The sequence below is a fragment of the Trichechus manatus genome, unplaced genomic scaffold (genome assembly GCF_000243295.1).
Source record: "Trichechus manatus latirostris isolate Lorelei unplaced genomic scaffold, TriManLat1.0 scaffold00084, whole genome shotgun sequence".
NCBI classification, from domain to species: Eukaryota; Metazoa; Chordata; class Mammalia; order Sirenia; family Trichechidae; genus Trichechus; species Trichechus manatus.
In genome coordinates this window covers 2,891,388-2,907,759 of record NW_004444020.1, presented here as the reverse complement: position 1 = coordinate 2,907,759, position 16,372 = coordinate 2,891,388, and the positions used below count along the sequence as shown (strand labels likewise).

The 16,372-nt window shown below is 36.9% G+C and overlaps 1 protein-coding gene across 1 annotated transcript in view; it reads left to right on the top strand.

Moving 5' to 3' along the window:
• NPHP3 (nephrocystin 3) overlaps positions 1-15,786 on the top strand; it is a 43,115-nt gene extending 27,329 nt beyond the window's left edge. The window contains exons 16-27 of the mRNA XM_004381405.2: positions 1,196-1,334; positions 5,630-5,794; positions 7,156-7,250; positions 7,857-7,979; positions 9,368-9,557; positions 9,723-9,964; positions 10,990-11,065; positions 11,834-11,961; positions 12,898-13,138; positions 13,880-14,005; positions 14,561-14,676; positions 15,234-15,786. Of these exons, the coding sequence (XP_004381462.1) occupies positions 1,196-1,334; positions 5,630-5,794; positions 7,156-7,250; positions 7,857-7,979; positions 9,368-9,557; positions 9,723-9,964; positions 10,990-11,065; positions 11,834-11,961; positions 12,898-13,138; positions 13,880-14,005; positions 14,561-14,676; positions 15,234-15,414 (1,822 nt within the window). The 3' untranslated portion in view covers positions 15,415-15,786. The remainder of the gene's footprint in view (positions 1-1,195; positions 1,335-5,629; positions 5,795-7,155; positions 7,251-7,856; positions 7,980-9,367; positions 9,558-9,722; positions 9,965-10,989; positions 11,066-11,833; positions 11,962-12,897; positions 13,139-13,879; positions 14,006-14,560; positions 14,677-15,233) is intronic.
• The last annotated feature ends 586 nt before the right edge of the window (positions 15,787-16,372 follow it).

The window sequence follows — 16,372 nt, the reverse complement described above, 5'->3', positions numbered from 1 at the left end:
GGTGGCGCAAGCAGTTTGCCACTGGTGGTTCAAACCTACCCAGTGGCTCCATGGAGGAAGGGCCTGGTGAATTGCTTCCATAAGATTACAGCCACGGAAGCCCTGTGGAGCAGTTGTACTCTGTAACACGTGGGGTTGCCATGATTTGGAATCCACTCAACAGCAACAGGTTTATGTATATAGGTAGGAATTTTCTGTTGTCTCAGTTCTCAAAATCCTGATAGACTTATCGTCTTAAAACATAATTCTTTTATTTTAAATGTCCATTAGTAATTGTTCTTTAGATTAGGCATTATGATGTTCCACTATTGCTTTCTTCAGTACACCTTCATCCTACTTCGTGTATTCCCAACCAGAGGCAAAAAAAGGTGAATACTTTGTTTTGGTATTAATCATAACATGGTAATCCTAGCACAACTCTTATTTCTAGACATTGAATCTAGTACTCTTGTCTCTTAGTTCCACATTCTTGTCTTAAGTATCAATTTGAAATGAAAAATCTTCTAAAACTTTTATATTTAGAAGATTCAGAAAAAATCTTTGAAAACCCATGGTATTTCCACTGTCCTTCCCCAGTGTTAGCATTGTTGTGGTGATGTATCTGGCAGCTGTGGACACCAGTAGCTTACATAACCGCAGTTCAGGAATGTGAGTCATTTTCTATAAATTTCTTAATTTGTGTTGAAATTATTTATTTTAAGAGGTACTACAGACGATTTTTTGTTTTTTTCTCTTCTTTCTATTAAAAAAAACTACTGATAAGTATTGTATCAGTGTCTTAAAACAAACTCTCCTATTTACTGATTTTCTTTAACCTGATGTTTTCCAAATTCTGGCTTTAAACACATTTAATTTGCATGGCTAACTAACTAATAATATTTATAATTATATATGTAGGTGGCATGCTTCTGGATGAAAGGCCTCATCTTGCTCATTTTTATATTCCATAATGATTAGCAGTTACTTGGCATGTCATAAGTCCCAGCATATGTTTGTTAAATTGAATTAAATGGTATACCAGAATAAACGTGATGACTCTAGCAGCCTACCATTTTCCTGTATCATGTTTTATTGAATTCCTCTTAATATCTGTTACAGTACAAAAAAATAGAAATCACATTGTTTTTGTCTACCCCAAAATTTTAACAGATTTTGGCAATCTGTAAGAAATTAAATCTATTCTCAATTCCAACAGTGCTGGGAGAGCAGGCAATTTAGATAAAATCCTTCATCAGTGTTTCCAGTGTCAAGATACCATTTCATTATATAGACTTGTTCTGCATTCTATCCAGGAGTCTGTGGGGAACGATATGGGTAAAGAACTGATGAAACAGGTAAAGTGTAATAAACTTAGAAGACTATTTTGCTTTGTTGTATTTGTGTGTGAATGAAGTAAATAATAATTGTTTTTCAAATTGTTGTTAAATATGTTTCAAGTATATGCAGGAATTCTCCCAGCCATAGTGTGCATGTGACCAGAAGTGATATCAGAAAAATTTGCCTTTTCCGGATTACCACTGAGATTGATCCTCTTTTCTTGTTTATCAACGACCGTATTTTTATGAAAATAACACACACCTTCTATGATTGTTTGCTGGTCATGCCCTTCGCCCACCCCCAGGTGTTTTTATAAGCACTGCTATGCCAATTTTTTTTTACATATTGCTGTACAAAAATTAGCATAGCGTGCTTAAGAAAATACCTGGGGAGAGGGGCACAGTTAGCAAACAAATATAGAAGGTGTGTGTTATTTGTATAAACATAAGGGTAGTCTTGTTTCCTCTTACGTAAATTGGCATTTCAAGTTCTTAACCTGTTTTTTAATGGGGTTGTTTGTCTTTTTCTTATTGATGTATAAAAGTTCTGAAATGTTCTGCATTCTACATATAAATCCTTTGTTATAGAGTTTGCAAATAAATGTCTTTTTCCTGCTTGTTTTTGTCTTTTAACTTTATGATGTCATTCATAACACAAAGTTTTATTCTGATGAAGTTAATTTATCAGCATTTCCTTTATGGTTTATACGGGTTTTATCTTGTTTAAAAAGACCTTTGCTATCATAAAGATGTTTATACATACAGTCAATCCTCATTATTTGCAGATTCTGTGTTTGCAGATTTGCCTTTTCACTAAAGTATATTTGTAACCCGAAAATCAGTATTAATGGTGCTTTCCCAGTTATTCGTGGACATGTGCAGAGCAGTGAAAAATGTGAGTCGCCTGATGCTCACATTCCCAACTGAGGTCAGACAAAGTTACACTCTACCTCTGTGTTTCAGCTCTCATGCTGTAAATAAGCGTCCTTTTTGTGCCTTTTTTTAATGTGGCATTTTTTGTGCTTTTTTTTGAGTTCACTGTTAAAAATGGCCCCCAAGCATAGCTCTGAATTGCTGTCTGTTGTTGCTAAGTGCAAGAAGGCTGTGATGTGCCTTACAGAGAAAATACTTGTGTTGGATAAACTTCATTCAGGCATGAGTTGCAGTGCTGTGGGCCATGAGCTCAGTGTTCATGAATCAACAATATATATTAAATTCAGTGTCTTTAAACAAACATACATGAAACAAAGTTATTTATTGATTGGTTTATGAAAATGTGGTACTCAGAGTTATTAGTTATTAGAGCATTAAAGTAAGCCTTGATGTTTGGTTGGGCAAGTCCTTCTTATTATTTATTATTTTTTCACAGTTACCTTGGCTAATTTTTCATATGAATTTTTAGAATTGGCTCAGCAAGTGCCATGGAAACTGTCTTAGTTATCTAGTGCTGCTATAACAGAAATATCACAAGTAGGTAGCTTTAACAAACAGAAATTTATTCTCTCACAGTTTAGGAGGGTAGAAGTCCAAATTCAGTGCCCCAGTTCTAGGGGAAGGCTTTCTTTCTCTGTTGGTTCTGGGGGAAGGTCCTTGTTATCAACCTTCCCCTGGTTTAGGAGCTTCTTAGCACAGGGACCCTCGGTCCAAAGGACGTGCTCTACTTCTGGCACTTCTTTCTTCGTGGTATGAGGTCCCAGTCTCTGTACTCTTGTAAGATGAAAGGTGATGGAGACCACACCCCAGGGAAACTCCCCTTATATTGGATCAGGGTTGTGACCTGAGTAAGGTTGTTGCATTCCACCCTAATCCTCTTTAACAAAACCTAATCTTGCCTCATAAACTACAGGCAGAGATTAGGATTTACAACACATAGAAAAATCACATCAGAGCACAAAACGGTGGACAACCACATAATACTGGGAATCATGGCCTAGCCAAGTTGACACATATTTTTGGGGAACACTATTTAATCTATGACATTCCACCCTTTGCCCCCCTCAAAATTCATGTCCTTGCCACATGTAAAACACTTTAACCTCATCACATCATCCCAAGTCTTAAATCAACTCCATCCTGGGACAAAATTCCTCTTCATCTGTGAAATCTAGAATACAAGTTGTCTGCTTCCAAAATACAATGGTGGAACAGGCACAAGCTAGACATTTCCATTACAAATGGGAGAAATTGGAGGGAAATAAGGAATAACAGGCACCAAACAAGTCAGCAGAACACATTACATTAGTGCTTAAGCCTTGAAAAAAATCCTCTCTTCTCTGAGACCATTTAGGCAATGGCCCTGCCCTCCAGACTCTGGGTGTCGGCCATACTCTTTGGATTCTGAGTGGAGGCCCCTCAGCCCTGGGCTTCAGCCCCACGTTGCAGGCCCACTGGAACAGCAACTCTGCTTCCTCACATTTGGGCAGCCCCATTCTCCTAGTCCATTTGAATGGTGACCCTACCCCCTCAGTCCAGCAGGCCCCATTCTTCTGCCCCTTGAGCATGGCAGCCCTGCCCCTTCAGCTTTGGGCAGTGGATCTGGCCCCATCCCACTGGCACTGGTGAAAGGCAGTCCCACACTCCAGAACTGAGTTGGTGAAGATCTGACTCTTTGAAATATAGGAAGCTGTGGTCCCACCCTTTGAAACCACAGAGGCCATGGCCCTGTCCTTTGAGACTGAGGCAGCTCTGCTTCCTGTGTGTCTTGTCTCTTCAGCTTCTGCTTCCTGATTCCTTGGCTTCTTGGCTCCTTGGGCCTCTTAGGCCTGGCTGGCCTCTGCCCTGCTTGGGCAAGTATTACAAAGCTCCCTAGCTCTACCACTTAGTGCCCAGAGGCACCCTACTCTACCATTAAGCCTTGGCCAGAAGGCACTCAGCTCTTGCTCCATGGGTTGGCAAGCCTGGTTCCACTGGTAAGTGCCTGGAGGCACCCTAGTCTGCCAGAAAGCCTCCTACACAAAGGCACTCAGCTTTCTCGCTCTGTGGGTTGTCTCCCTCGCCTTCTCGTGCCAGTCTCCTGGTCCTGCTGCCACCGTTTTTCTGTTGCTGCTTCTCACCATCTGTGCTGTTTCTGATGTTACAGCTTTCCTCATTTCATTCTGAGCCCTCACCAGAATTGTCTGGTGTCCATAATTCCGCCAACAGTCTCTTCAAGGCAATGTAGGCTTTTACTCTTAGGTACTTTAAAAGTCTTCCAGCCTCTACCATTCACAGTTTCAAAACCTCTTCCACATTTTAGGTATCTTTAGAGCAGCACCCTAATCCCAGTACCAAATTCTGTCTTAGCTGTCTAGTGCTGCTATGACAGAAATACCACAAGTGGATGGCTTTAACAAACAGAAATTTATTCTCTCATAGTTTAAGAGGCTAGAAGTCCAAATTCAGTGCCCCAGCTCCAGGGGAAGGCTTTCTCCCTCTGTCAGTTCTAGGGGAAGGTCTTTATCGTCACTTTTCCCCTGGTCTAGGAGCTTCTTAGCACAGGGACCCCGGGGTCAAAGGACACACTCTAGCAACCTTTCTCAACTCTTATAGTTTGAACCTAGATCCATTTTTATGTTAATTTCTCAGCTTGAGGGTTGCTGGGATTTTGACTTCTCATCCCAGCTCCAAGCCCACAAGCTTCCTTATCTTCTCCTCCAGTCTGCTGGCAGATGTTTTCCTCTTGCACCCCTTCACTGAGGGTATAGCCTTTCAAAGGTCCTGGTAATTGGCAAGCATTCTAGTTCTAACTCTTCGCCTCTCAGGTCTTAAGGGCTCACCTTCCATCCCCACTGTGAGTGTGAAAACCCAAGCCCTTAAATTACTGGGACTGCTGCCTGTCCTCTACCCGTCCCTTTCCCCGAGGGCAGCAGCTCCATCACTCCAGCACTTAGCTCTTTGATTTTCAGTTTCCTATTCATTTCTGACACCTGAGGGATTCCCTTTCTTTTTTGCAAGCTCTACTGTGCATTGAGAAAGGTTTTGTTATATGTCATCTCATATTAATAGGCATCTGTCGTTGGAGGGCTATTCCACCATCTTCCTAGAATTTGGAACTCTGTCATCAGTTTAATAATCCATTTCATGCAGTTTTAATTTTCACTAAACTTTTTTTGTGTGTGTGTTTTCTTTGGTGTGATAGATTTTATATATTCACGATCTTTGTTGATTAATGCCTTTTGGAGAGTGTTTTATTGTTTGAAATCTTAGTTTAATAAATCATTTGAATTGTAAGTTTGAATAAGTTAATAAGTCTAAAGGAATTATTATGTAATTTTGAATGGCCATCAGTTACTTAAGGAGATGTGTTATAATCGTTGATTGGTTCTTCTATCTAGATTCTCTGCCTCGTCAATGTTAGTCACAATGGTGTGAGTGAATCAGAGCTGATGGAACTCTATCCTGAGATGTCCTGGGCTGTCTTGACCTCCCTTATTCACAGTTTACACAAGATGTGTTTGTTGACTTACAGTTGTGGCTTGCTTAAGTTTCAACATCTACAGGTAAATGTTTTAATCTTTTAATAAGTTTTTTTATGTTATTATTATGTCTTGGTATTTCATTGCATGGTTTGACAGTGCTATATTATTTTAAATTACAAGACAAAATTGAAGTCTAAAATTTGTATTGCAAAAATTTTTTGCAGTGGTTTTAGGTTAGATACAAAATTCAGCTAACAGTATGCTTATTTAGTCCTTTTATGTGGTAGCTGTAACTTTTAAAGGTATTTTGTCTCTGAAAGAGAAAAGAAATATTTTTTAATTTGATGTTTTACTGAATAACTGATATAATTACATATATACATACATTGTTATGTGCCTTCCGGTTGATTCCAACTCATAGAGACCCCATAGGACAGAGTAGAACCGCCCCTTAGGGCTTCCTAGGCTGAGCAGGTGGCCAGATCTTTTCTTCCGCGGCCAGTGGGTTTGACCCACCGACCTTTTGGTTAGCAGCCAAATGCTTAACCATTGTGCCACCAGGGCTCCTTACATATACACATATACATATATATAAATAAAAAGCTTGAGCTCTGTTAAGTCAGTCAGCCTCTATGCACAACCGAGCTCTTCACAGCTTAATAGCCATACAACCTTGGGCAGGTTCTCTAAGGCTTGAGGAAAGTTTAAAGCCTTTCACAGGGGTTTTGAACAGAATTAAATGAGACAGTCCTTGATCTTTGTGAGGTACTAGACACGATGTCTGGCACATAGTAGTAAAAAACCAAAAAACGAAACCAGTTGCCGTTGAATCGATTCTGACTTGTAGTGACCCAATAGGACAGAGTAGGACTGCCCCATAGGGTTTCCAAGGAGCAGCTGGTGGATTTGAACTGCCAGCCTTTAGGTTAGCGGCTGTAGCTCTTTACCACTGTACCCCCTGGGCTCCCGTAGTAGCAAAGGGTTAGTAAATATTGGCTAATAGCATTTTTATCATCTACACTGCCTTGGTTGATTTATATATGTATACAAATGCAAATGAAATCTTTCACTTGAGATGCTGTGTTTTTGTGGGTGTGAATGTTTGTGATTTCACTGGCTTAATTTTCTCCTTTATTGTGTATCTCTTGAATGTATCTTACTATTTTTAGTACTTTTTCCCTCTATATTTCTGAGATTTTTAATGTATTAACTAAGCATTTGAATTAAATTTTATTTTGAGTTCTTAAATATTTAATATAGGAAATTTTATTCTAATAATCAGTTTATCATATAAATGTATCCTGAATTTAAAACTATCCTAATGTCATTCTATGATACAGTTATAAAATTGAAATAATTATAAATTCCTTTTTAAAAGTTCATTGTTAGATGTACAGTGACTTACAGAAAATAGAATGCAGTATTTTTCTTTTTTTCTCTAGGTTTGGGAGACAGTAAGATTGGAGTATATGGAAGGTCCAACCATTGTTTCTTCATATAGACAAAGGCTAATCAAATATTACACCATGCAGCTAAGGTATTATAAATGTCTGTGTTGTCCTTCTGTAACTTCTGCAACACACTCTACCTTTGTATCTTTACTTCTGTCTGTCTCTTAGTTTATAACTTTACATATAAAAATTTGTTATAAAACAGATTAAAGCCTTTCCTTGTTAATGTCAAAAGAGCAAAAGATTATGTAAGCAAGTGTTTTAATATTTTGCTAAAGATTTAAACCTAAGTGAAACCAATTCAGGACCATTTTTTTATTTTTATTTTATTCCAGTTAAGTAGATTAAAATATGCATGCACGTATGTGCCTGTGTGTGTGTGTGTGTGTGTGTGTGTGTATGTGTGTATCTGTGTGTGTATATTTGAGCCCATTGAGGGTTTTTTTTTTATTTAAATAGCTCAATTTTAGGAAAATGCCTTTAGATTTGGTTGGTGGTCCGGAATTCCACTGAATTTTTTTTTTATTGTTAGATTGGCAAAGTTTCTTATTTGACCCGTCTCAGATTATATTTTAAGAGTTAGGGATATATGTTAAGTACTCTTTCCTCCCTTCAGCATTTTTCTGAAGCCTTTTTGAAGCAGGCTCATTGTGGGAAGCTGTTATTCAGTACTGTCCGCTTTCCTCTCATAGTCAGGACAGAGTGACTTGGAGAAGTGCAGATGAACTCCCTTGGCTTTTGCTGCAGCAGGGAAGTAAACAGAAGTTGCACGATTGCCTTCTCAATCTCTTCGTATCTCAAAACCTTTATAAAAGGTAAGAAACTTAGAGTAGAACACCTTTCCCCAGAAAAACAGATTTAAATAGCTGTTCAGTTTAACAAAAGAAGAAAATGGCATTTTCAGTTTAAAAATTAGTCCAGTTTGCAGTGGTACCTGAGATACAAAACAGTGTGGGAGAAATTTTAAGACAGTCTGCAAATATGCCATGAGATCTGCTTTTTCCAAGAGAACACATAAAAAGAGTATTGTTGCTTCATAAAATCCGAGCTGAAATGCTTCCTGAGACAGCTTTATCTCTTATTCTTGCATTTAAAAACCAAAACACCAAACCCATTGCCGCTGTGTCAATTCCAACTCATAGTGACCCTATAGGATAGGGTAAGCTGTAATCTTTACAGTTGCAGACTGCCACATCTTTCTCCCATGCAGCAGCTGGTGGGTTTGAACCACTGACCTTCTGGTTAGCGGCCAACCACTTAACCACTCCACTACTAGGGCTCCTGTTCTTGCATTTAAGCATGTCTAAATCTTAACCACTCAGAGAGGTGGTTCATAATGTCAGCTTCTCAGGGCCTTCAGCTATTTCCAAGTATGGCCTTCAATCTAGGCTTTAGGCTCTAAATAGAAGCTGATTGGTAGGGATTTTTAAAGAAGAATTACCTTGTCATTCATAAAAGTATTCTATGTCTCTTTTGTCAAGACAGAATCACCTTTTTATGAGCCAGGATTCTGACTTACTAAGCCTCATGAGGATTTTGCTGCCTCACTTAGAAATTTAGTCACTTCTCATAATATAGCTGCATAATTTGTTTTGCTCCTGAGTGAACTCTCTCAAATTTCTTCATTGCACCTCTTAAATTATTTCGGATTTCCATTCCAGTTTTTCATGGTTCCTTTGAAATTGAATTCATTCTTCAGTATACCAGCTATCCCATCCTACTTAATGTTCTCACAGATGAATAAGCTTACTTTTATCATTAAATTCCTTGATAGAAATGAAAAGTAGATACTCCGTGACAGTTTGCCTGTATTTCATTAGTTTTTGCTTTTCTAATTTTCATCATTTAAAATAATTTTTTGGATGCGCTCAGCAATTGACTGTTTATCATGAAAAAGGATTCAAATAAATTCCCGTTGATGAGTAACCATACTCATATCAGTGATAACAGCCTACACCAGAGTACTTAACTATGTGGCATTATCTCCTTACAGTAAGACCTGAGGCAGGTGGTGTTGGTGTTCTCATTTCTGCAGATGAGAATGATGAGATATAAGAGGTCAGACAAATGAGAAAGCGGTGGAACTCAGATGACAGTCTGAGTCTACAGTCTAACCTCACTACACTGTACTTGCCCACTAATAAATTATCAATAGCTTGATCGGAATTCTTGTTGATGAAATTACTGTTATTTGTTGAAACAGAGGACATTTTGCTGAGTTGCTGAGTTATTGGCAGTTTGTTGGCAAAGACAAAAGCGCAATGGCAACAGAATATTTTGATTCATTGAAGCAGTATGAAAAAAACTGTGAAGGCGAGGAGAACATGAATTGCTTAGCTGATCTTTATGAAACCCTGGGGCGATTTCTTAAGGATCTGGGTCTTCTCAGTCAGGTAACTTCATCAGGGACAGTGTGGGTTTTCATGAGGTCTGACGTTTACTCTTCTCTCCTTCCAAGGAACTTTCATTTGTTGTGCTAAGAACTTTCGTGGTTAATCAGATGATAGGTCTTAACAGCATTTCACTCACTTTAATTGGCCTTTAACCTTTTTTTCCAGGCTGTGGTGCCTTTGCAGAGGTCTCTAGAAATTCGAGAAACAGCTTTAGATCCAGATCACCCAAGAGTAGCTCAGTCTCTCCACCAACTAGCAAGTGTTTATGTGCAGTGGAAGAAGTTTGGCAATGCAGAACAACTGTATAAGCAGGCATTGGAAATCTCAGAAAATGCTTATGGTGCAGACCATCCACATATTGCTCGTGAACTTGAGGCACTTGCAACTTTGTACCAGAAACAAAATAAGTAAGATTTAGATCCACAATACTCTGATTTTATGAGAGGGGATTTCAGTTTTTTAATGTACTCATGTGATAGGCTTGTTTTGTGGCTGTGTAACTTTTCCTTATTCTATATTCTTTTGAATGCACCGTGTTCAAATAATATATCCTGGTCTGAGTTTTTACAGGGTAAACAGAGAATTAAAACTACAAGACTCATCTCTAGATGATAATGTGTGGAGGATAGACCATGCATAGACTTTGGAGTCATATAGTCCTGGTTTGAAGCTTGTCTCACCCACTGATAAGCTTTGTGATATTGAGTGTATGACTTAGGTTAGTACAGGAGTTGTCTAACTTGCCCATGGAACAAATCCAGCTGGTCCCTCATTGTGTAAATAAGGTTTTATTGGAACACAGTAACATTTTTTCATTGTCTATGGTTGCATCCATGCCACAGCGGTAGAGCTTATTAGTTGTGACAGAGCCATATGGTCCACAAAGCGTAAAAGATTTACTGTCCAGTCCTTTATAGAAAAAGTTTACCAATCCCTGGTATAATATAAAGTCTCATTTGTATGTTAGGCACCCGCAGAATGGCATGTCTTCCTCTTTCAGAAATGATCTCTTCTACTCCATCATAAGTGATACATACTGCAACTTTTTCTTAACTTCTTAGAAGTATTATTTCTCACAAATTTTGTGTGAATCTCAGACATATATTTGACCAAAAATTATCCTGTACAGAAGAAGGTGACCTATCAAACTAAAATTTTAGATTTTCATTCAGTTCAGTTGCCCTTTAGAGATTCAAACAGCAGTTAAATGCCAGCTACTTGAAGGACTAGATTTGTTTTGTCAGATTTTGAAAGTTCTTTGTTAGAGATTTATAATTCCATATGAATACCACCTCTAGAAATAATGCTGTATTTAATATCAAAGATTTTACACTAAGGAGTACTTTCATTTCACTGAAGTGTGATACTTTGAACATGTTTCTTTTGTTTGACTTACTTTACTCTTTTTTTTTTTTTCTTTTCTTTTCTAAAGATATGAGCAAGCTGAACATTTTAGGAAAAAATCCTTTAAAATTCGCCAGAAAGCTACGAAGAGAAAAGGCAACTTGGTAATGAAAGATTTCTTTTGTGTTATGTTTTGAACCAAAGAGGAGAACAGCATCTCTGAATATCATAATATAGGTGCATAAACCTCACGTTTCAGAGTTTTAAATTTTAAAGTGACTTCTAGAAAAGTACTGATGAACATTTTCTTATTTATATGTATTTAAATATCACTCTTACTGGGAAGTACAATAGTAAACTTAAAAAGTGAAACTATAAAGTTCATTTGAAGGTTAGACTTTGGAAGGTGGACTTTAAAGCTGGTTCAATTCTTTTTCTTAATGAGTTGGAAAAAGAAATAAATTTAGTTAATATTATACATTAAATTCAAATACAGAGAAATTCTTGCCCTTGAGTGAAAAAGACGTTTTTTTTCCTAAGTTGCTGATAAAACCTTCCTTTGTTATAACTTAAAATGCTATGTGCAGTTTTAAGTAGCTGATGTTTAAACGTGTTTAACAATGGCATTGGTGAATATCTGCAAGTTAATTGTTTCCAGATCTTTTGGGAGTTCTTTGAGGTATTGTTCACTTGGCTAAAAGATCCCATAATCATTTCTATAGGAGTTTTTAATGAATTTTAGAATGTGATGCCATCTGGAACGTGTATTCTTAATTTCCATTAGGTTAATTCATTGTGATACTTAAAATAATTGTTATTTACTTCAAAGGGGAAAAAAGGAGAAAGGATTTTTTAGAATCTTAGTATATTATTTCATAACCAAGGATTACACTTACTTAGTGATTGTTTTTGACATTTTGTGTTTGCAGCAGTATGGATTTGCCCTTTTACATCGCCGGGCACTACAGCTAGAGGAGCTCACGTTAGGTAATGACACACCTGACAATGCTCGGACCCTCAATGAGCTGGGTGTTCTCTACTATCTTCAGAATAACCTGGAGTGAGTACCATGGCTTATAGTGAAAACATGTATCCATTTTGTCTCTAAGATGCAAAGCTGTTTTACATTTCTGTCACCTTTAAAACTAGAAAAAACCATGCCGAATTTCATGTATGATTTTATGTTATGCACATAGTCACACTTAACAAAGATGGTGGCATTTTCTCAACTTCATTTCTTTTCACGTTCTTTCCTTAGTGCTTAAAAAGTTATTGTGTAGCTTCCATAGTATGTTTTATGTATTTGTGAAAAGCGAGTTTATGTAGATATTATACATGAAACCTCACAGAAGAAACTTGGGGTTTGGCTGCTAGTTTTATTGTTCAGTTTATTTGGACATAAACTCAAAATGGCATTTATATTTGTATTTTGTGAAAAAGAAGTATGTTTGAACTTCTTTGGATGTCAGAAAAATATAACAAAGTTGACACTTCTGAATGTCAGAAAAATTTAACAAGTATTTAGCCCACTTTACAGAAAGTTCTTTTATTTAAGAATTAATTTTAAAATACTTTTAATACTTTTTAAAATAATTTTTAAAAATATTTAAAATAACTTAAAAAATTTAGTAAAAGCCCTGAAGGGAGAGAGTGAGGGACAAAATCTTTTGTTTAGTTAGGGCTAATAATTTTAGTTATAAAAAGTTTGTTTTGGAAAATATTTACGAGGTTTAGCTTTGAAAAGTAAAGTGGAGAATTGAGGCCATCCTCCAGAAACTTTAGGCCCTCAATTATCAGAAAAGTGTTTTTAATTTTTTGAAAAAGGGCTGGAAAGAAGGGGGGTGGGAAAGAGAGAGAATTTTGAGCTGAATCCTTCATTTTAATTTTCTTGGATTTAAGAATAAAAAGTGTTTCAGTTCTCCATTTAACTAGGGCTAGGGATTCTGACCACTAGCAAACAAACAGTTTCTCAACCATTTTGGGATTTTTTTCATAGTACAGCTGAGCAGTTTCTGAAGCGTTCCTTAGAAATGAGGGAGCGAGTTCTAGGACCAGACCACCCTGACTGTGCGCAGTCTTTGAATAATCTGGCAGCTCTATGCAATGAAAAGAAACAGTATGATAAAGCAGAAGAGCTTTATGAAAGAGCTTTAGACATTCGGAGACGAGCATTAGCACCTGATCACCCATCTTTGGCTTATACGGTGAAGCATCTTGCAATCTTATATAAGAAAATGGTAAGCAATCCTCGCATGCTTACGTGTTTTATAATACTGTGTATCAATTAAGCCATAATTACTATCAGCAAAATAATTTGTCTTCTGATGGATAAATTATTTTATGTGAACATTTAAATCATATTTAATTTTTTAACAAATAGCTGATTAGAACATTTAAAAATACTAGTTCAGACTCACTAAATTAAGATTCTGGCTTGGTTTTGTTAAAATACATTCCAAATTCAAATGCATTCATCACCATTCTAATTACAACTTATTCTTTTATTACACTTCAGAAGTTCTAAAATTTAACCAGTATTGAGTTTGCTGTGTAAAGCAGTCCTTAACATAACAAACCACTCACCTGTCAGGGCTTAACGAGGGGTCTTTGTAGTTGATTAAATGGGCATTTTTATTTCACTCTTTCTTGACTTTGCATACAATTAAATGTAACCTTTTTTTTTTTTTTTTTTGCCATAGAGTTCTATAATTGGGATTTTTGTAGCTATTCTCAAAGAAAAAAAGAGAAGTTGGCTTTCACTTGGTGCAGTTAGAGCTGCATAGACTTTCCTTGTAGTTTGTGGTATCCTCTGGTTGTCCTGGCACTGAAGCTGATGTTTTGGTAGTATTGGGTCCATTGTTGCTATTTCCTCCCAACTTTTAGTAGAAGGAAATAATTTTTTTAATATGTAAGGAACTTGGGGGATGGTAATATTAATTGCCTTAATAGTCTTACTAAATTTCACTTCCATTTTTTAGGGGAAACTTGACAAGGCTGTACCTTTGTATGAGTTGGCTGTTGAAATTCGCCAGAAATCCTTTGGCCCAAAGCACCCTAGTGTAGCTACTGCCTTGGTGAATTTAGCTGTTCTGTATAGCCAAATGGTAAGTTCCCACAGTTTAACTCTTAAAATGAATGAATGAGGTAAATGAGTTAGGCATAGCACAGTAAAAATAAAGAAAATGTAGGCTTACTACTTATCTACTAATACTTCCTTTAATATTTGAGAAATTACTGAAGTTGCATTTGTAAGAAAATGGTCCCTTCCTCTTATTATAAAAGGCTGACTTTTAGTTTACAGTATAGGCTTAATTATTTAAATTCTAGAGGCTCCCTACATCCCTATATATAGTATTATCTTTAAGCTTGTGGCATTTGCCTATGATGGGTGAGGAACAGGTGTGGTACCCACTGGGCAGTAAAGAAATAGGTTTATGCTTAAATTACTGGATTAAGATCAAACTTAAGTTTCTGGTTTTCTATTACACTGCTTCTCCCACTATGGCTATTCATTAATTAATCTGTTTATCCAGATGTTTTAGGGATAATAACATTTTTGAAGTGCTTAACAAAGTAGGACAGCTTAGTCTAGAATACATTAATAATAATTTCATAAACCCCAGGTGTTCAAGTGAGCATTATTACTTTTTCTTAATAAGAAAAAACACATTGAAGCCTTGCCATTATATGAAAGAGCGTTAAAGATTTATGAAGACAGCCTGGGTCGGATGCATCCTCGAGTTGGAGAAACGTTAAAAAATTTAGCTGTGCTTAGGTAAGAGTTTTTTCACTTTCCTGATACAGCCCAACTCTAACTCGTTTAGAACAGCTTTAATTTGACTCACCATAGAAAACACAAAATATCTACTGGAGAGTAGGTTTTTTCCTGGTGGTGGTGGAGAAATGTTGTTGTTTGCTGCTCTACTTCAATAAAGTAGTATCCAGAAGTGAGGTGAAGGCTGCACAGTCTTCTGCAGAGGTAAGTGTATCGTGGATGGTTCACATTTATAACATTACTGGCTCTGGGGGTAATATGGACAATTTGCCGTCCTCAGAGCTAATTTACCGTGAAGTACATGTTGACTTTCTTGTTCATTTGTGTTTATCTCAGGATGCAGAAAGTATCTAACTTCTTAGCAATTTCACTGCACCCGTTACTACATTATGTTAATGCTGTCCGTATGAGACCTGGAAATGTTCCACAGAGGTATAGATACTGAGTCAATGCAATGAAAAAAGATGAAAAAAAAAATTAGAAACCATTCACAACTTTTCTGTAGAATTGTCAATTTAGTAATTCTCATTTTAAGAATTTTGTTTTTTTTCTCAAAGCTATGAAGAAGGAGATTTTGAAAAGGCTGCTGAACTATACAAAAGGGCAATGGAAATAAAAGAAGCAGAAACATCACTTTTGGGTGGAAAAGCACCTTCACAACACTCATCAAGTGGAGACACATTGAGCTTAAAAACAACCCATTCTCCTAATGTTTTCCTTCATCAAGGACGAAGGTAATAGCAACAATTCCAATTCACCTTAAGATAAATAATTAAGAAACATTTGAGCATTGGAATTTAAAACTTAAAAACAACTATGTTTTTAAGAGAATTCATTTTTACTGTTTTGTGTGATCTAACTAATATCTGTATGAAATTGTATTGGACTACAGTGAAGTTTGAATCGAGCTTGTGTCAGTTTCGTTTGAAATAATTAACTTTCCTATTCTGTGGGATCCAAGGATGTAGACACGTTAGAATTTTAAGAGGACATGAAGGGTGGATTGGAAATCGATTTGGCGCTTCCTTAAAAAGCTAGAAATAGAAGTACCATACAATCCAGCTATCCCACTTCTTAGAATATATCCTAAAGAAATAAGAGCCATCACATAAATAGATATACGCACACCCACGTTCATTGCAGCGCTGTTCACAATAGCAAAAAGATGGAAACAACCTAGGTGCCCGTCAACGGACAAATCGATAAATTATGGTATATCCACACAATGGAATACTATGCAACGATAAAGAACAACGATGAAGCCGTGAAACATAACATGGAGGAATCTGCAGGTCATTATGTTGAGTGAATTTAGTCAGTCACAGAAGGACAAATATTGTATAAGACCATTATTATAAAAACTCAAGAAAAGGTTTAAACACAGAAAAAACATTCTTTGATAGTTACGAGGGTGGGGAGGGAGAGTGAGGGTTATTTACTAACTAGATAGATAAGAATTACCGTAGGTGAAGGATAGCACACACTACAGGGGAAGTCAGCAAAATTGGACTAAACCAAACCTACGAAGTTTCCTGAATACAGTCAAACACTTTGAGGGACAGACTAGCTGGGGTAGAGGTCTGGGGACCATGCTTTCAGGGGACATTGAGGTCAATTGGCATAACAAAGCTTATTAAGAAAATGTTCTGCATCTTACTTTGGCGAGTGGCGTCTGGGGTCTTAAAAGCTTGCAAGC